Source organism: Postia placenta (genome assembly GCF_002117355.1).
Source record: "Postia placenta MAD-698-R-SB12 unplaced genomic scaffold POSPLAscaffold_2, whole genome shotgun sequence".
Taxonomy (NCBI): domain Eukaryota; kingdom Fungi; phylum Basidiomycota; class Agaricomycetes; order Polyporales; family Adustoporiaceae; genus Rhodonia; species Rhodonia placenta.
Genome location: NW_020169833.1, coordinates 877,203 through 896,648, shown reverse-complemented (window position 1 = coordinate 896,648; position 19,446 = coordinate 877,203). Strand labels below are relative to the sequence as shown.

Genomic DNA, 19,446 nt, shown 5'->3' with positions numbered 1-19,446 from the left:
CAAAATTCAGCCTGTAAGTCTATGACCAAATGAAGTATCATGTGGAAAGCATCATGATGAAAGCTGCAACTTCTCCTTTCAGTATCTGTGGCATCCTCATGATGTTACTGGAGGGGTATATCTCATGAAATACTTAGATTGCTGGTGGATATAGTATGTGAGGCTTATCTAAGATGCTTGAAACAAGTAAACTTGAGATTCTGTGGCAGACCACAATGTAGCGTCCACCAGTCTCGAGCACGACCTGCTAGGTGTGAGTACCGGATTTGGAACGCGATCAAAGATCGCATCATTTCTAGGTACCAGAAGCCTACTGTGACCGTTACATTCCGGCGCTTGTAGGGCGCTTAATCCGGGGGGGGGGGCGCCTATCTAACTGCCCCAGACCCCCTTTTCGCGGTGGTGGGGTGCGGATACGGGGGGATGGGTACGAGACAACGATTTACCAAACTATACAGCTGTTTTCAAGGCCCGCCCATTCCCGCCCGAAGTCCACTTACACACATCGAGTTCAAGTGATATTATGTAATCAAATGTAAATCGGTCGATATCCGATTTCCGATCACTGTTTTCATGCTAGTCAGATCCTTATCTAGATTCTCGGGAATGACCGAACATGCGAGATCACCAAGCATCTGCTTCCTGACGAAGCAAAACCTCTCCTACGCTTCCCAATCATGCTTAGTGAGATTTTGCCTATCCCCAAGGACACCTATGCACCCCTAAGGCTAATCAGCCAGCTTCACGAAACTGTGTGAATGCTTGCGTTTTCCGAAGGGCCAAATCGTACATTTGGCCCATGAGTCGATCAGCACAAGCTTGGATTCATGAGAGTTTAAAGCGTATAGTCGTGCGTCCTGTGCATGAGTCTCAAGAAAGAGCCTTACTAACGCTCTGTTGCTTACAAATGCTGCCCCTTTGGTGGTCAGCCGGTGTTCTCTGTTCTTACCGACACCCTTTGTCCATACATGCTATTGCCGCTCGCCCAGGTATAAATACAAACGCGTGCGAGGCTATCAAGCCAGTCATTGTACCTAACACGCGCTGCGGTATACAAAAATGTCTACTCCCAACACCTTCCGCGAATACCGTCTTCCTGAGGTAGTTTTTCACTTCCCCGTTTGATAACAAAACCAGTACTGAATGCGGTCCTGTAGGTTGGTATCCACAACCTAACGCTGAGAGAGGCAGCGACTTCCCCTATCAACGCATCGGAGGTCCTCGTGAAGGTCCATTCCGTATCGCTGCAAGTAGGTTTTCTCAAAGCTCTGGCGTATTTTTCCAGTCTCACTCAGCTCGTCAGTATCGTGACCTCCTCGTTTCGAGGGGTCAGTATCCCCTCGGACAGAAAGACAATGTTATTCCCTGTTCCGACATGGCCGGTGAAATCGTCGCTGTGGGTAACGACGTCAAGGGCTGGAAGATCGGCGACCGTGTTTGCTCCAACTTCGCTGTGGATCACATCTTCGGCGACGTGACTGACGAGATTAAACTCACTGGTCTTGGCGGCCCTATTGACGGCGTCCTGACAGAGTATAAGACGTTTCCAGCACATGTACGTCCACGCTCAGAGGGTGTGCGCTATTTCGTCCTGACTCCCGTTTTCAGTCGCTCGTGCTTATCCCCGAACATTTGTCATACGAGGAAGCGTCAACCTTGCCGTGAGTACTGTCCCCGGGCACTTTGGAGCACGTGTGACTGACGTGGTACGCAGCTGCGCAGCCCTCACTGCGTACAATGCGCTATCGGGTCCGATCCCTCTCAAGGGCGGTGACTATCTTTTAGTTCAGGGCACGGGCGGCGTCTCGATCTTCGGCCTGCAGCTCGCCATCGCATCAGGCGCGAGCGTCATCGTGACGTCTTCGTCAGATGAGAAGTTGAAGATTGCGAAGAAGCTCGGCGCGAAGCACCTGATCAACTACAAGAAGACGCCAGACTGGGAGAAGGAAGTCTTGAAGATTGTAAGATAATCGCATAGTGTGCGCTGTACGACTCGTTGACTCTCGATCTATGCAGACGAATGGCAGAGGCGTCGACCATGTCATCGAAGTCGGTGGCGCAGCTACTATTCAAAAGTCCATCGCATCTGTGCGATATGGGGGCTCAGTTCACGTTGTAGGACACATTGCACCTGACGGGGTACGTCGAAGTCCTACGGGCTTGGAGGATTGATGTTAATGTCGCACATCTCAGTCGGTAGATCTCGTCCATCTGCCGATTGCACTTCTTATTAGAACTGCCAACCTTCGCGGCATCTTGATTGGCTCGCGGACACAGTGAGCGAAGTTTAGAATTGACATCCGTGACATGTAGTGTTGATGCCCTGATGCCTATAGGTTCGAAGACATGAACAGGCTTATCACCGCAAATGGCATTAAACCCCTCGTCGACAAAGTTTTCAAGTTCGAGGAGGCGCGTGAAGCGTATAAATACCTTGAGAGCCAGAAGCACGTGGGGAAGGTTGTCATCAAAGTCTCGAAGGAATGAGATGCACAAGCAGGACCCGAGCAAGGGAGCTATGTACTACGATGGCAATTCGGAACCTAGTAATTAATGAGTGTTAAGCACATATGGAGAGTGATCATTTCGAACAATAAATGTGCACGGACATGAAGGTAGCTTGCGTACACTGATGTGAGCACGATAGTGTACCTGTTGCACCTTCAGCACGACGAGTGTTTGGATGGATCTCCAAGACATAATATATCTCTCCTTCGACGACTTGCATGGCGATCCTCATGATCACCACACGGACAGATGGATCAAGCCTGAAGGGGCAATCTCTATCATGAGCCCCCATCACAGACGTAATGGAGCCCACCACAATGAAAAGTTTGCGACGCCCACCGCGAAGGCGTGATAGAAATGCCAGATACGACAAGGGTCGGACGGACGGACATGCCTGTGTACCTATAAGATTTAGATATGGATATTGATGCTGCATTCTTGCATACCCAGACAACTCTTGATGCTCATGTGGAGACGCTGGCGGCTGTATACACTGTGCTAAAGTGTATTCGATAAGGAAGGATGATCACAGGGGCGTGATAAGAGCAAACAGTATACATAGCACACGCAGCATATCTTATGATCAGAGACTGCAGTGCATAACGGGCAGTCCAGATACAGAAGATTCATATCGTAGGATGGGCATGCTTGACGTCCACAAACATGCGATTTGTTGGTTCCTCGCCGACCTATGCGAGGACTTGGTTACCCTAAAGCGCATACAAACGAGGATGGATTTCGCACCTCACTATGGGCCCTGCCTCGGAGCTCCTGTGCCTTCTCGGCGACGTTGGTCATCTGGGGCGTCAGAGGGCGCGGACGCGGCGCAACGGTTTTGCGCGCCTTCAGGAATGAGCGCGCAATCTTCTGCAAGGTGGGTTAGCACCCAGCACCATACATCGCACAGCATATACGCACGTCGTTGTCCTCCGCCGACAGCTTCTTCTTCAAGAGCGGATGCTGACGTTGCTCCTCGTCCTGTGCATGGTCATCGAACACGCGGAACGCTTTCTCCAGGGCTCTGTCGTACTCCTCTGACAGGGGCGTCGCCTCGGCCTTCAACGCGTATTCCCGCACCTTCATGAGCTCCGCTTTGTTCTGCGACGCCATGTCGCCCATCCCGGCGGTCTCATAGTAGTTGTAGACCGATATGTCCCTGACCAGAGTCCCCACGTTCGGATCACGTATTGGCTGCGCATGCAGTATCCAGCACTCACACTGCGTCGTTGTGGATCTCCATCTCGCGCACTAGAGTGTTTGCAATGGCGGTCTTCATGGTGCGGTCGTTAGTGGATTGGTATCGCGCAAAGAGATCGCGGACGTTGTCGTGGTCGGACTTGACCTCCCTCGTGACGTCGAAAAGCTGCCCGCTCGCCATTGCTCGCACAAGGAGCATGTTCGCAACAGGAAGCACAGAAGGGCGCGAGATGCACACACAAGTGTGTGCGGGCCTCAGCCGCGTAGCGGAGATTCTAGCACGAGCTACAGAAAGCATTGTGGTATTGGGCAGCGAAAGACACGCTGGACGTAAAAGGCTGTTTTATCCACAGGAGGTCAGCCTCTGAGACTAAAACACAAGAGGCTGACGACGCCGACACTAGGGATAAGATTCTCAAGTGGAGTGGGTGCCCATGATGACGCTTGCATTGGCAGCAACGTGATGTCACAAGTTCCACGACATAATTGTCGCATATCCGTGCGCATTCTCGACTGCCAAGGAAGACTATTGCGACGTGAAAGTTGATGCGAGACTCGAAGGCTGAGCAGAAACAGCTCGACGCGTCTTATCTCGACACGCACCACGTGATGTGTAAAACAGTCGCGACCGGACATTGTTGACGCGATCCGCGCCCGCGAATCGAATCTCCGTGTTGAAACGCGCAGCCCCGCGTGGTCAGGAACGAGCTCGAAAGCTCGGGCGCGCGAGTAGCCGGGGGCCGGAGGGCCCTATCATAGTATATAACGACCCCGCGCGATGTCCGTACCGCACGCGATTCTCCCTTACGGGCATCGCTACGCCCGTGTAAAAACGCGCCCCGCGCCGTTCGCACCGTTGTTCCAACACTCCGTCGCTCTCACAACATCAATATTTTGAAAGTGCGCGAAGCCAGATTGCAAAACACAATATCAGAGAGGGCTCTGGTCGCTCTCTCGACTCTCGCAGAGAAGATAAACTGGCGCCTCTACAATGTCGGAACACGGGTGGCCGTCAGGTAGTGAACGTCATTGTACTGATGTTATGCGTCTTTCCCATCCCGCTCGTGGATATGATGTTAAAAGGGTAGATTCAAGCTCACCGCCGTGGTTACAAGGTCTTCGAAGGAGCTGCCTTGTGGGCCCATGTTACAGCAAAATCAATCACAATATACAACCCCTCGCAGACCATACATTGGACAAAGGTGGGGCAGAAGCCCGCGGGACGAGTCGTGATTGCAATGCGATGGCGGGTGGCCGACCAGAGATGGGCTAACGAATGAAGAACGTGAGGTGAACATTTGCTGTAGCCTCCTCGTCCTCTTGCCATCATGATCAGTAATGGTCAATATATCCATCCTGCTCAGAAGGAACTCGTTGTAGACATGTCTGGCTCCATGATTAGTCGTCAGATTGAGGAAGCTACTGGCATCGCGTCACGAGGTACAGAGTCTGCTATTGCTGGCGGAAGCAGAGCGCGACAGGGGTACGGGTCGACCTCGACAAACGGACGAATATTATGACATTGGCGCGAAGTACTATATATGGCTGGTGCGAACAACCTCTTCGGAGGGATGAGGACACGTCACCTCGAAGTGCCGAGCGCCGCTATGCTCATGATGCCGCCTATATGTAACTTTTGTGAGGGTGTTCTATCGTTGTTGGTTTGCTGTAATATACTTCGTTAACGCACTCAACTCTGACGATGTTGCAATCCCGGCGAAGGGCCATGGCTGAGGCTCACATTGGAAGAGCTCCCAATCCGCGTCACGAACGCACGCCCCGGTGAGGAGTGAGTCAACACAGACATCCCGATAGTACTAGTCTGTGCTGAGGCGGCCAATTGATGTCCAGGAAGAGGTGCCTGGAATCATGCCGAGAAGTCAGCGACCCGTGACGAACGCAGCACATGGCATATGAATTGACAGTACCTTGAAGGTCCTCAAAGTGAATGTACATGTCTAAATTAAGAACTAGGTTATTCGACCACCACAACGCTTCTTTCTCTCATTGAATCACAGGCCTTGACTGGCATACAGTGAAATTGCACGGCAACGGCCCATATCCAGAGACGACAATCAGACTGCCATTATTACTCTGTCGTGACAAATCCTTTTTTCGAGTAAGTAATGATGTGACACCAATCCTCAATCCCGAGGTATAAGAGAAGGCCTACAAGAAGCGTCTACATGCCCGATCAGATGTACCTTGCAAAGGTGTGCCATTGTACTGTGTATTACAATCAATGTTGGGTGGACTATTAATTTCAGACGCTGGTTGGAAATAAACATACCTTATCACCATCAACTCCCCAACCACAAGACACAGTTGGCTTACCTGTCCGGACCTTTGACGCCGATGTTCGGATGCACGAGGGAACTTGGAAAGATCTCAACATTCGAGGATCAACGAAACTATAGCGGGTGCACCCCACGGGCTCAAGCATGCTCACCAAGACGTGCCGACGGAAACTGATCGATACTCCAGTGCCAGCGAGTGACTTAACATTCATCAGACAGAATTTAGCGGGTCAGAATGCAGCTTAGAGAGCATCGTTCCGTTTTAAGAAAGCAGATGCATAAACATGATCAAGATCGCATGGCGCGCAAAATTCGGGTGGTCTCGTTGTGGAGTTGGATCGGTGACGCCGAAACGCAGCGTCTGCTGGCCAAAGACCCGGCATCCCGTCGCGCTGGGATATGTCTCGTAAGTTGCAGCAATAAGCTCTTTTGCGACGATACTGCCTGCGCATCCTTCCACGAACACTTCGGAGCAGGAATGAAGGAGCACCGTGCTGTAGAGCTCTCGGAGGGTTGGTGAGTGCCATACAAGACGTGGAGACATAGTCAGCAACAATGTTTCTATTCAGGAGAACGACGGTCTCTCGACGGCCATAGGATGCTTCGTGGGCGCCAGGAAATAGAGCCTTGTCACCGTCCGCGCTGGGTGCTGTAAAGTGCTGTCTATAAGGGTATACTGCTACTTACAATTATCAAGATGGTGCTTGTAACTACTGCTACTCGCAGCCTCGGTCCGTGATTCTTCGCTGCGATTCAAGAAAATCCCTCCTAGGGATGGCAAGGAGAGGACATGGGCTGTTTCGATGACTATCTCTACAATAGCGGTATCTGCGGTACGCTCCACTTTCTATTTTCGATCGTGTGTCAGCGCTCTCCGCTTAAATGCGAGGCTCGAACATCGTACCAAGTCCTATCCAAGGAATTCTCGGAGATGTGGTAATATGCGACGTTGTATGGTTGTGGAAGAACCCGCATTGTTCCCGAGTCGAGACATTGCTGCAAGCACTGACTATTTGATGCATGAGTAGTTCCTTATGCTATTTCGTGAGGTGACGCTACCATAACGAAGGCGCAAGTGGGCAGAGTTCCGGCACAAAGTTGTGCCCCGCGCAGCTGGGTTGCGACAACGGATGAACCTTGCAGAGCTCGCCCTAGGTAGCGCCTGATGTCAACTCCCGGAACATGGTGCACTCTCCGCTACTATGGCGGGCTTGATGCGAGGGATCTACGGTCTTCTCTCACCTCATGCAACGGAGGCGGCTACCCAAAGACACAGCGTACAACGCTTCCTTCCTGTTTCGAGCGACAGCGAGGTGACCAGTATTCTGGGCGACGGCCCTAGACGCCGCAACGCAGCACAGCAGCTGGCGCTACGACTGTGAAGAAATCAACTTGAAGTGAGTAGGAGTCGCTTGAGAGGACGTGACGGTATTTGGACCACGGTTGAAAACGAACTGTGTGAAGAGTGAGTCTGGTAGCCGGTCTTCGGTACGTGGCCGATTGCACAGAGGGTGCCTTTCGGGTGACTTACGTCTGTTGCGATCCTCAGGAACAGATGCCCTTTCTGTCCGGACGCTGCCACTCGATCCCATGCCGTTTTACGCGAGAGTATAGTAGGAGGAAGGTTGCTTGGCGTGAAGAAATGGGAACCACGGGACCCTAATAGCGGGGTGATTGCATTGTCTCACTCTACCCAGCTCTACCTTCGCCCTTCTTGCTTGTGTGGGACTAGCCCATCCGTCTAGTAGGCCTTCCTGAAGTCAAAGCGTTATATTGTAGTCGGACGTTAGACAGGTGAGCTGATCGCTGCAAGTTACGAAGTGGTGAGCGGCAGACCGCCTAGAACATGACGTTGCCGTGCGTTCAGTTCACACATACGCGAATCTTCCATAATCGTCAGTTCCGTCTGAGTCCCTTCCACTCCCTTCGATGGCCTCGCACCTGACTCTGAGAGACCACTCCGAAGGGCTTTTACTTTATTCACCTTGACTCCTACGTTCGTCTAGTGGCATTCCCTCATGGATGCCCTCGGACTCTAGCAACATTGTCCCATCGTCCTGCACAAACCTCACAATATATGAACATTGATTCGTAACGCACTGCCTCACATTGGCGCGTTTCGGTGTCCCTACGTACAATACGAGTTGAAACTCTGATTCTATATTCATAGTCGATCTCAAGAGTCACCTGTGGTGTCGACTCCTTCTCCATTCTTCGCAGGTCTCAACCTCATTGCTGATGCAACGGCCGCGCGCCGTGTCCCGGTTGGGAGGTTTCTGGTTGAATGCCACTGGCAGTACAGCGCCTTATAAAATTGAGGCATATCAACTGATATTGGCTTGCATCCATTCAGACATTCGGGGATCGTGTGTTTTAGAATCAGGCCATATGTCCCTAGACCCCCACGACCTCAACACAAGTTGTCGTCTTCAAGATCGTTTACCGGGCTCTCGTACGTTATTCTCGGATCATGGTCCGCCTACCATCAGACTATGCCAAATGTGCTCTCATAGCTTGAAAGTTCATCCAGCATTCCTTAAAACTCTAAGCATCCTCGAGAGCCCATCTGCGGCTTATCGAAAAACAAGGTCATCGTACCTGAACGTGGTCCCTGCGGCATCGCTCATTTACTACGATCCCGCATGACAAGATCGTGAGTGCATTGATACCAAAGGCATATATCTTGAACTTCCAAATCACGTATGAGGTGTCGTTAGGAGATTCGACAGGGTAGCTAATTAACATTCCCGCCGCATTTACTTCCTAGCGCTGGTAAGTGTCTGTACAACATGTGTGGTACTCAAAATGGCCCAATTCACAGACATGATTCGGAGGCGCTCCCAACGAACCATACATTGAAGGGCTAATGCACGTATATAATCGACTGTGTTTATGCTATATCCTGACGCTTTGTGTATAGATCATGGCTTCACCAAAGAGAAATACTCTTCGCCGACTGTATATACCGCCGATTGTGAGTAATTCTTTTTGTGAGCGCATGTAGCAGCAGCGACTGATATGTGCGACGTGAACGCAAGAGCTCTTATGTACGAACGTTGGTGCAGGGACTGCGAACATGCACACTACTGCTCTAGACCTCGGATCCGGCGCCATATAAGTCACGTTTTCATCGCTACCCACTATAAGCGCTCGAGCCTTTTTTCGTTTGAATCCATGCGATGCTGCCGACCTCGCAGCAAGGCGACTTGACACTCATGCAGGGATGCGCCAACGGCACTCTATCACTACCAGCCACACTATATCTTGTTCACGCAAGATCAGGTCTACGCACATATCGTCATTGGAACCTGGGAATGTGAGGCCTCGTGCCAGAACCGTGTCGAATCGCATGGACCAGTCTAAAATGAGATCTCTTGTCGCTGAATAAATAACTCTGATCTTCCGTGATACCCCTGGCGCACCTTTGTACGATATCATCGCCATCAAGGGGACCGAAGGAAAGCGTCTACAATCAATTCGTCATGTCTAATGATGTTGTGGTGCGTATATCATTCGCGATTGGGTCGGCCTGTAGCGATGACCTAGTACTCAGGGAACCTCTTCCGATTCTGCGGGCAAACACTTTACACTCATCACCGGTCCTCTTGCTGGTGCCATTGTGCGTGCGGAGTTGAAGGAACTGCAGAAGGCTGATCTTGGTCGCAAGTATGTTGAACGAATCTGCGTCTGCGCCGTTGGGGCTGATGTTGTACGACGCGGCTCAAGATATGGCTTGAAGGACAGACGGCCACTCGATCCTCCACCCGTGGTTCAGCTGCAACTCTTTCGTACTTTCGACTCCGGGACTCCGCACGAGAGGGAAGAGGAAATTGAGTATACGTGAGTTTCCTGTTGATGGCTCTGCAGCGTCGCAGCATGTAGTGATGTTCATTCGCATCAGCGATGCACTTACCATCGGCATCATATGCCACGCAAACTTGTTTCCAGCCTCCCCAGCACACGCTGTGGATGTGTCTGAAGGAACGGCGACAATGCCGATGGGATTGAGTCGTGATGGTGGTCCTTCCAGCCCCTCATCGACTATTTCTTTCGATGCCCCTGCAGGATCGATCGTGCAACCGGGTTATTCTGTCGACGGCTCCAATCTGGCATTTGCAGGGCAGACCTCCCTTTCAGCACCAGTGTTGTTCCATTCATCCTTCTCACAGGCTGGGTCGTCATCTGCACCTATCCTGGCAGGACCTCAGGCCCTTGGTGGCGATGACTGTGTGATTTTCCCTGTGGCCCATCCACCGCCGATCAGAAGTCATGGTGTCGCAGAAAGCATGATGTGCAACGAGATTCTGTGTGGCTCTCAAAGTGTCTCTCCGATCTGCGTAGACTACTCGGGCAAGAAAGCCCTGTTGTGTGTTTTTTCGGTTGCGTGTCTGCTCAAATTTCCAAGCTGTGCTATCTGCTAATGTTTTCGCCGGTGACACAGGATCTGGCTGTGAAATTGGAGGGAACCTATCTGTTGCGTTACCGTGTATTCGACATCCTGATGAGTCTCCCCTCTGGGAGAAGGCGGACAGCCATCGCGGAGTGCGTAGGTGGTCCATTCAAGATATACTCTACCAAAGACTTCCCCGGACTGCGTGCTTCTACGGACCTCACCAAGGTGTGTACATTCGTAGCTGTCCCGTTCTTTACTAGAACAAGCACAGCATCTGTCCTACCACGGGGTGCGGCTCAATTGCCGCGAATCTGAACGCCCGCGCAAGCAACTGACCAGTCGTACGAAGCGGCAGGCCGTTATTGCACCTGCCCCTCTATGAGTTCGTTATACAGATCATCACGTCTTTTCGGATTCGGATACACGTTAAAGACGTCTGCCTTGTCACCTTTCTCGTTCTGTTCTGTAATACTGTAGCAATGTCTGGTTCCTGTTCTTGACGCACGTACACGCAATTGCTTTCGTTATCTACATACATGTAATAGCATGATATATCATTGTGTTTCAAAGATCTTAGGGCAAGATCTATTCAAACTCACCGAGTTCTTTCTGTCCAGGGAGCGCGTTCCCACGACAGAAGGTTGAACCGCCAGCATCAGTACGGACAACGAAGAGGGGACATCGAGGTGTATACAACTCGTGGGAAAGATCGTAGTGCCACAGACGTCGACTCCCGGGGCGGTCGCACCACCCAAACCATTAATTTGAGACCTGTTTTACTGCCTTGATTGACTGAAGCCAGTGGCACTATTATGGTAGTCGAATCGAGGTATAAATCGAGACTGAGGATATCCTAGTCGGTCCTTCAGAAGATCAGCACAAGACGTGCACTGCTCCCTGTCAATGTGGAGCGAGCGGCTATCGGGATCAGGAAGACGGTCAGAGAAAGAGAGACGGGGTGCCTGAGGTCCAAGATGCAGGGTGGGGGGAGGGGTCACTGTAGAACTGCCTGTTAGAGGTAGGAAAGCACCATGAAGCTACAGCGAACGTACCCAGGCGCACATGCACTGCTCGTGAGCAAGTCCTTCGTTTCCATGCCCAGGTGCTATAGCCATTCGATTTCGGGAGAAGGGTAAGACATCCGCTTCATAGCAGAAGTGTTAAAGCCGGCACACCCTGTACGCTTACCAGACGATACAGTGTCGGCTTAAACTTTCTTTAATGACGCCGTAATTGCAATGGTGGGGAGCGGCGAACGTTCACCTATAACACCTGTCAAAGACGACGACAAACGTCCACGCAGATAAACAGGGACGCCACCTGAAGGGGCATGCTAATAGTTCCACCAGGTTGAGGAGCGGGATGCCCGTTTACTCAGGGCCCATGAGTGAAGGGCTAGAGATGAGATGCATTTAATTAGATTAAGGAGACCGAACAGGTTTACGTGTACAATGTCAGGCCATGAACGATTGTGATATCCATAATGGGCCCTCACCTCCTTCTGGAGCGTTGGCGAAGAAGCTCTCCAGGCCCCATTTTCGTATTAGACAGGTCTCGAGAAGCGCATAGATAATCCCGTGCTTGCGAGTGCTTCTCAAGTTCGTGGATGACAATTTGCGTTCAGAGAAGTAGCATTGTGCGTACCAGTGGCCCTCCGGAGTAGATGAGCCTGTCGTCCAACGTCCTAAGTGCAGCGGTGCTGAAATGCGACGGAGCGAGATATGAAGGGTAAGAATTATACATCAAATAGGTGTCCAGGCTACCTCCGGCGCTGATGGAGCTATTAGTCAACTTACCTGGTCTCCGAGCCGTCGTCTATGGACCGAGTGACAACGCCCTGCTGTCATGCACATTCGGCGTTTTGGCGTACAATTTAAAGGAAGTCGGAAGGATTTGAACGATGCGACTGGTGGAAGGACGGGTGAGCAGAATTGCAGGTGCAAGACAAGTTCCAGCATGGAGACGTGTCGACGCTTGACCGGCAAGCTGGTGAATATTCTGGCTCCAATCAGAGAATTGTTTGTCATCGAGAGACCTCATCCATCGATGTCAAGCAACCGCACGTACTCGAGGATTTTATACGATGAAAGCAGGGAAGTAAAGAAACCAGGACGTTATGTGGCTTCATGAAACACAGACGACCAGCCTGAGACCCCGTCCGACGCGAGGGTTCGATGAGGCGACAGATGGCCGAGACCATCGTGCAGCGTCTGCGGGTGACTTCCCGGCATTTTGGTCAGCAACCCGAATACATGGTGCGACAGACACGCATTCTTTTCGCCGCATGGAGCTTTTGAGATGATCCTGTCTACACGAAGTTTTAGAGAAGTCTAGAGAGCCAGCGACCGGGACCCAGATAGTATGTCCGGTGAGTAGCACACAAGATGTGGAGACCACATTGGCGAGCTGATAATCTGCAATTTATGGTCGTCTGGAGCTATGACCTTGTCGCTCGTCTGCAAGCGATGCATGTGAGTCCCGCCAATAGGAGATGTTGCTACGTCAAACCACTGCTTGTAGTTATCGTGGCTTGTAACTCGCATCCGTTATACATTCGCGGCGTTTCATGAAGATATCTCGCGAATAGAGGACCTGGCCGATTCTCATAACCAAAGTTCCTGGGGTGGAAGGATACACGGTACGCTCCACTTCGTGTTTCCGGTTCGTTCTGGCACAGACAGAATCACTGGGATCAAAGCTCTCCTTTAGTCTACGCCCATGGTTCGGATACCATACCTGGGTCTCATGTTAGAAAGCTCTTGGGGATGCTCTGCATTGCTCCTGTATAAGAACATTTGTCGTCAGGATCTAACATGCAGGACATAGCCTAGCCAAATTCCGTGGGCATTGTCGCGAAGAGTGAGCTGGCCATGGCCCTAGAACAGGGCCATCCTCATCGCGCCTTACGCGCCTAGACAGCTCAGGCGGCACACTGATGTTCCGTGAAAAACATAGTGCGCCCTCTGAGCCGGCGTTGAGCACGCACTCGGCGGCGCACCTGCACCATGTGTCATCGGTGTGTCGGGATATGCTGGCTCTAGACGCTGTGATGCAGCTGGAGAGAGCATGCGCGTTCTCTGATCCGGCAGTGTTCAATTTGGGGATCAAGGGAGGAGTATCAAGCCATTGCACGAGCCATGACTCTGAACGAGCAGTGTGATAGCAGTCCGGATCGTAGTTTGCGAGTGATTTAAGGCAAAGAGTGGCTCACATTCTTCTGCGCTCAGTCTGTTGACGCCTCCAGTACTTCTGGTGTCCTCATGCTATCTTTATAGGCTCCCCGAGTCAACCCTCAGCACCTTTCGGAGAGAGATTGGCACCAAGATGTGCCTTAGGAGTAAGATGTGAGACGACATCGTCGAAGTGGGCAGCTCATACCTGCAACTGATACCCACGCCCTTCGAGCCTGTGCAATACTGTTTTATTCGTCCGCCGTGCAAGATACTAAGCTGTGGTAGGAGACCAAGAATTTGAGTTGGCGACGGAAAGGCCGAAATAGCCGACAGGCCTCTGTCATGCCGTACGTTCAAGCCCACCTCCATCATCGATCCTGCACGGGACTCTTTCCTCGCCCCTCATGTCCGACACCGCTCAGAATTTACTAGCCCGCACTCCCTCCTGACTCATGCATATATCATGTATGGTCTGAGCAGTCTCCTTCTCGGTTTCTTCTGGCTGTATCATCTCTGAAAAACCATGTCGCTGAGCTGCAGCGCAAGGCATATGATCGGTGCAGTATGTCTTGTTGACCTCAGATAGATGATACATATATTGACCCTACATTGCACAGTCGGTACTGAGAGTCATAGCGCGTCGTTTCTCATTCGTCTATTGCAATCCATATGTGTGCCTACGTTGAAGCACTAGCCTTGCAAGAAGAAAAACCAGTCCGTCACAAGTGTGGATCAGGACGCGTACTATCGAACGCTAGCATGGCAAATCGTCCATTTAAGTGTATCCACTCACTTGGGTTCAAACACTTATGCACCCAGGGTTACGGAATTCATTCAGACTGCACACCCCTACACGCCAGTCGGCGTAACAGGCAATGCTGTCTCCGGCATGAGCTCCATTCAATTTTCTCCATATCGGTGCGTAGTTCTTACAGGTCCACTCGTTGCTTGTCTGGATAGAGCACACGTACGCTCGTGAACACTCGTACAGCCATTCTTCGAACCGGCCTGCTGTGACGGGTCGTGAAACCGTAGACCAAGCAAGATACTACTCAAACAGTGATCTTATCGAATGCGTTGATGAATGGGCAGGTGGGTAAGTAGATGAAATGAACTCCTGCTCCGCGGACCGGATGCAGGTTCGGGAGCTGGGATAGCCGATTGTCGACACCTTGTGCTCGTACTATTCTGTTGAGTGGGCCTGCTAGTCTTTGTGTTATTTTCGTAGCTTTTTCTGCAATTTGGACGAAACTCTAGCGAGACAGGGTGAGGTTCTGCGAACCGAACCCCGAAGTGCCTACGCGCGCTTGACGTCAAGAGCATCCTGCGAAGACATAGCCCTGAATGGCCTGTTGCACTATTGGTCGCCAAGACGTCGGCCCCGGCAGGCAGACCCCGATGATGATATCTGTGACCAGCGGAAGCGCACCTGATATGTAACTGTGTAAAACAAGCACTGACGGCGGTTGTATCTGTTCGAGGTCAACTGTGAGTGCGCTTGCGTCAACGTAGACGAAAGCACGATCGCACGACCAATCAACGCTTAGCAGAGCCTATATGATTTGCTATTCCTACCTCTGCGCTGACGCTGTTCCGTTGTCCGAATTCTCAATAGGAAACCCACACAAATACTAGGTTCCAGATGTGAGTAGCTTCCGACTGTATGCGTATATGTACTGAAGACTTGCGTGTTTTACGTGTAGCCGAAGTCACTGCTGTATGGACGTTGCATAGAGCTCGCTTCATAGGTCTCTGACGCCGTTCCATGAGAAGCTCGACCGATACACAGGATGGAGGAACCCACCTGCGACAACGAATAGCGAAAATAATATCCCCAACGTCGAATGGCTGTTTCTCAGCACGCAATCTATTCGTGTAAGCGCGACGTCACGTTTCAATCGCTAGCTGCTATTTCGAGCGCTCGATCGTTCCCGGGTCCTCGGAGTCTGTATGACATTGACCCTATCGCAAGACGACCTCACTCGTGAAGAGGTGCGTCAGGATTTATCGACAAGTGACTGTCTGGCCACTCCTTGCTTATTCCCGATAAAAGGTCAATTCGCTGCTGCCTCGTGTAGAGAATGTGCTGATGTTCATCGACAAATCCTTCTAGCAACATTCCTGAAGCAGTGATTGAGATTCCGTTACGAACTGCGTTGGTAGTTACACTCCACTGGTGAGCAAACCCTAAGTCGCGCTGAACTCCCTAGTCTCTTCTCTGATACGGCACACCGCTATTAAGGTGGACAAGGAGCCAATGCGTGTACAGACAGACTTCATCATGTCTAATACTGGTGCAGTATGGATGTTCCTCGCATTTGGATTGGACCATAGCGATGACCGAGCACAAAGGGACGTTCTTCCAACTCCTCTGGCAAACACTTTGTCGTTTTCACAGGTCCCCTCGCCGGTTTCACTGTGCGCACCGAGTTGAAGGAGCTGCAAAAGGCCGATCTTGGTCGCAAGTGTGTTACACGGACCTACGATAGCAACACCGGTGCTGATAGCGCATGGCGTGGCTCTCTACTCTAGATATGGCTTGAAAGACAGGCGACCGCTTGATCCACCGCCCGTGGTTCAGCTGCAAATCTTTCGGGTGCACAATCCCGGAACCTCCCAAGAAACGGAAGAAGAAATTGTGTATACGTGCGTCTGTGACCGACAGCTCTGCAGCGCCTTATCGCCTAATGTTTTGCATCTATCTCAGTGATGCTCTCACTGTCGGCCTTATATGCCATGCAGACCTGTTTCCAGCGCATGCTCCACACAGGTCGAAAGAAACGGGGCCAGAATCCATGGAATGGAGCAATGATGACGATCCCTCCAGCGTGTCACGACCCCCTCACTCCGATGACCAAGCAGGCCTTGCGTCGCTAATGGAGACAGAGTCTCCCGTCGACAATTCCATTCAGCCTTTTCATAGGTTCAATCCACCGTACGCAGGGCCATCCTCGGTCTCAGCCTCCACAGCATGGCAACTGTCCGTCTTGGAGGCGGAGTCGTCATCCACACATCTGTCGACTCGACCTCAGACACATCTTGGCGACCGCAACGTAGTGTCACCTGCGGATGACCTAGCACCAACCAGAAGTGGCACTTACCCAGAAAGCATGACTTCCAATGAGATACTGTGTGGATCTCAAACTGTTTCGCCGACCTGCACGGATTATGTGGGCAAAAAGGCGTTGTTGTTTGTGTTCTCGGTAGTGTCTTCCCTCAAACCTCTGTGGTGTCTACACGCTGATGCTTTCGTCTACCCTGTAGGATCTCGCTGTCAAATCAGAGGGAACGTTTGCGTTGCGTTACCGTGCATTCGACATCTTATCGAGTATCCCAACCGGGAGAGGTCACGTTGCAATTGCGGAGTGCAGTGGCGGTCGATTCAGGATATACTCTACCAAAGACTTCCCGGGACTGCGTGCTTCTACCTCGCTTACGAAGGTGTGCACATAGCTTTGCCTTCCTAGAAGACATCACTGGAACAGATACAGCACCTGTTGGGCAATGGCGTGCGGGTCAATTGCCGTCAATCTGAACGCCCGCGCAAGAAGCTTACATCAAACCATCGCACGAAGCGGCAGACCCACATCGCACCCGCCCCTCTTTGAGTTAGCTCGATGAATCGCGGGCCTCGGTACGTCTGACTCGTTGTATATCAGAGTTTTTTGCCCGTCTCGATTCTTGTATATCGTTGTATTAGTAGACCTGGTGCTCTTTTCGACATGTCTGTACACGCAATCGGGATCTCAGAGCTGAAGCACGCATTTTCTTCGCATGATAGCGACGCCGAAGAGAATCGACTCGTTGCCGCACGTAGTATGAGCACCGTCCAACCAGACGGTGGCGGCGAAGACCGAAGTCAGAAGTACTGGGGTAGCCACAAATTGCAGCCGGTCCGGCATTGAACGTTGATCGATCATCACCAGATTCGCGAGACGACCACGCAGCCGGAAGTCTTAAAGCCTCACCGGCAGACTCGCTGATGTCGTTGATGCAGTAGAAGGGATAGCTGGTGGTGTCAGCATGTACCAGGGATTGAGAAACACGAGCCTGAACCGATGTGAAGGCAGTGAGAGTTTGTGGACGGTCGGTCGGAGGTATCGTGTAGCAGCGTGGACTCAAACAGCTTCACTCCTACATCGGTTGCGTCGTGAGAACTGCAGGCTTGACAAGGGAATGCGACACACCATTGGATATCGAATCTGGCCGAGAAGCCTCCAAGTTGCTGCCCATTAGGTTGAGCTCGAGTAGCGATACACAACCTCCGAGTCGGGTGAAGACGGACAAAGGCCGAGGACCGCTCTCTTGGCCCATCTCAAAAGAGATTCACGGCATTCCGCCTTTGGCCTTTGTCATGCGGAGCGAGCAACCGACTGTATGACAACCACCGCACCATTGCCTTGAACGACCCCGTATTGACAGAGACGAGCGCCCTGGGCAGACCGAGTATGAGAGAAGGAAAGCTTGAGGTTGGTCAAGCATCCTGGGTGACGGAGCGTCATAGCTGCACCGCCTACAAGAAAGGGAGGAATAGTGAAGCCCTTAAAGGATCCACATGGGAGCTCACGTATGTGCAGCCACCGCAGCGTAGACTCGCGTCTCAGCCACACACAGAATGATGTTCTCCGTCACGGTCTGCGATAGGGGGCATGGCACAAGGACTCAGGCTCATAGCGTGGGGCTTGTACTCTGTCGAAGCATAGCAAAATGGGAACTGCCGAGTTTCATGTATGAGCCCGGGGCGTTGGACGCAGCCAGGTCATGTTACGCGCTAGCCAGTTGGGCTCAAACGGCACAAGGTGGTACCCACTGGCATGCGTACACGAATGCTTTTGTGAAACGATACTCACTCTTGATCTATGACACCAATGTGGACGGCCAGACGAGACGACAAGAAGGTATGTCCTCCCGCATCTGCAGCCCGTGTACCCTACTGACACATACAGTGAACAGACGCGACAAAGCTCGTCATTCACATGCGATCGGAGGCTTTAGAACAAGTTGCGTAGGAGATTAACGTCGACGCCAACACATGTGGTCACGTCTTGTCTATGTGAGCATGTAATCAGAACACGCCAGTGATCCCTGGAAGATGTATCATGAGCTCGCGGAGCGTGGAACATGTGCGGCCTATTCTCACCGGTTATTATTTCGCTTTTTTTTGGTTCGGGAGAACAAGAATTCATTACAGGCCAGCGTATTGCAGGCGAATGGCCGCAGCGGACTGGACCCCGCGAGACGCGCCTTCAAACACTCCTACGTAAACGCTGCATCTGCTATCTTATGTCTTTTCCACGCACTGGGTAAATATCGTGGTGAGCTCAGCGTGCGTATGCTATGTGTAATATAGGTCGGTGAACATACAAGATAGTGGTGTTTACAACACCAATGGACTCCATCCATCCATCACGACGTCAAGGCCGTGACGACCCTATAAAGTTGCGTTTTGCCTGCACTGCGCTACCCGGTCCAAGCCCATGATCCACAAAGGCAAACGAGCACGTCACCCCACCTTACCAATGTCCGTGCTCGAAGATTATGGATTACTCATGCTCTTGCAGGTCTGTCAGACGGATCAAATCACGTAGCCCATGTGAATTAGACGGCAATATCAGCGGCCCTGCGCAAGCAAGAACCCCCGTCCTCAATGTATCATGTTTGAGAGATGTTTTACAATCTCTGGGAGTAGTTTCGTGATCCGTACTTGATCGCACGCAGCCATCCCAGATGCGGACACAACGCTGATGCATATATTAACGGTAGTCACCACGAAAACCTTGGCCTGAGACATGCTTCGGGAAAACCAGCGGCGACGGCAGCGGCATCTACCCATAGGGTAACAAACTGCCCGATATGCGAAAGGTACGCTTGCAAACTG

The 19,446-nt window shown here is 51.7% G+C and overlaps 7 protein-coding genes across 7 annotated transcripts; 5 read left to right on the top strand and 2 right to left on the bottom strand.

The window, feature by feature from the left end:
- Positions 1-1,059: 1,059 nt before the first annotated feature.
- On the top strand, positions 1,060-2,487 carry POSPLADRAFT_1043491 (hypothetical protein; the record flags this gene model as incomplete). Its single annotated transcript, XM_024478324.1, has 8 exons — positions 1,060-1,101; positions 1,158-1,250; positions 1,286-1,555; positions 1,609-1,661; positions 1,715-1,961; positions 2,017-2,139; positions 2,194-2,276; positions 2,337-2,487. 8 exons carry the CDS (start codon positions 1,060-1,062, stop codon positions 2,485-2,487), a joined length of 1,062 nt encoding a protein of 353 aa, XP_024342731.1.
- Positions 2,488-3,134: 647 nt separating this feature from the next.
- On the bottom strand, positions 3,135-3,904 carry POSPLADRAFT_1132924 (hypothetical protein; the record flags this gene model as incomplete). Its single annotated transcript, XM_024484273.1, has 4 exons — positions 3,135-3,197; positions 3,253-3,375; positions 3,427-3,664; positions 3,726-3,904. The coding sequence occupies 4 exons, from the start codon at positions 3,902-3,904 to the stop codon at positions 3,135-3,137; spliced, it is 603 nt and encodes a 200-aa protein (XP_024342730.1).
- Positions 3,905-5,794: 1,890 nt separating this feature from the next.
- On the bottom strand, positions 5,795-8,235 carry POSPLADRAFT_1031151 (hypothetical protein; the record flags this gene model as incomplete). The annotated part of the gene is made up of 13 exons (XM_024476773.1): positions 5,795-5,887; positions 5,910-5,931; positions 6,040-6,081; positions 6,155-6,202; positions 6,287-6,467; positions 6,532-6,651; positions 6,690-6,849; positions 6,900-7,011; positions 7,245-7,372; positions 7,534-7,661; positions 7,987-8,059; positions 8,111-8,130; positions 8,190-8,235. 13 exons carry the CDS (start codon positions 8,233-8,235, stop codon positions 5,795-5,797), a joined length of 1,173 nt encoding a protein of 390 aa, XP_024342729.1.
- On the top strand, positions 8,010-9,096 carry POSPLADRAFT_1038445 (hypothetical protein). Its single transcript, XM_024477389.1, has 8 exons — positions 8,010-8,114; positions 8,173-8,295; positions 8,356-8,475; positions 8,524-8,655; positions 8,710-8,774; positions 8,837-8,870; positions 8,923-8,976; positions 9,041-9,096. The coding sequence occupies exons 2-4, from the start codon at positions 8,241-8,243 to the stop codon at positions 8,646-8,648; spliced, it is 300 nt and encodes a 99-aa protein (XP_024342728.1). The 5' UTR covers positions 8,010-8,114; positions 8,173-8,240; the 3' UTR covers positions 8,649-8,655; positions 8,710-8,774; positions 8,837-8,870; positions 8,923-8,976; positions 9,041-9,096.
- A 388-nt stretch (positions 9,097-9,484) lies between these two features.
- POSPLADRAFT_1052599 (hypothetical protein) lies at positions 9,485-9,846 on the top strand (the record flags this gene model as incomplete). The annotated part of the gene is made up of 3 exons (XM_024480286.1): positions 9,485-9,502; positions 9,556-9,668; positions 9,729-9,846. 3 exons carry the CDS (start codon positions 9,485-9,487, stop codon positions 9,844-9,846), a joined length of 249 nt encoding a protein of 82 aa, XP_024342727.1.
- Positions 9,847-10,291: 445 nt separating this feature from the next.
- Positions 10,292-10,777, top strand: POSPLADRAFT_1133308 (hypothetical protein; the record flags this gene model as incomplete). Its single annotated transcript, XM_024484322.1, has 3 exons — positions 10,292-10,381; positions 10,444-10,620; positions 10,667-10,777. The coding sequence occupies 3 exons, from the start codon at positions 10,292-10,294 to the stop codon at positions 10,775-10,777; spliced, it is 378 nt and encodes a 125-aa protein (XP_024342726.1).
- A 3,314-nt stretch (positions 10,778-14,091) lies between these two features.
- Positions 14,092-18,577, top strand: POSPLADRAFT_1043487 (hypothetical protein; the record flags this gene model as incomplete). Its single annotated transcript, XM_024478323.1, has 16 exons — positions 14,092-14,130; positions 14,263-14,486; positions 14,560-14,664; positions 14,797-14,839; positions 15,303-15,443; positions 15,474-15,560; positions 15,811-15,862; positions 15,967-16,033; positions 16,101-16,214; positions 16,339-16,771; positions 16,833-17,009; positions 17,228-17,426; positions 17,566-17,665; positions 17,848-18,135; positions 18,243-18,466; positions 18,522-18,577. 16 exons carry the CDS (start codon positions 14,092-14,094, stop codon positions 18,575-18,577), a joined length of 2,349 nt encoding a protein of 782 aa, XP_024342725.1.
- Between the last annotated feature and the right edge of the window lie 869 nt (positions 18,578-19,446).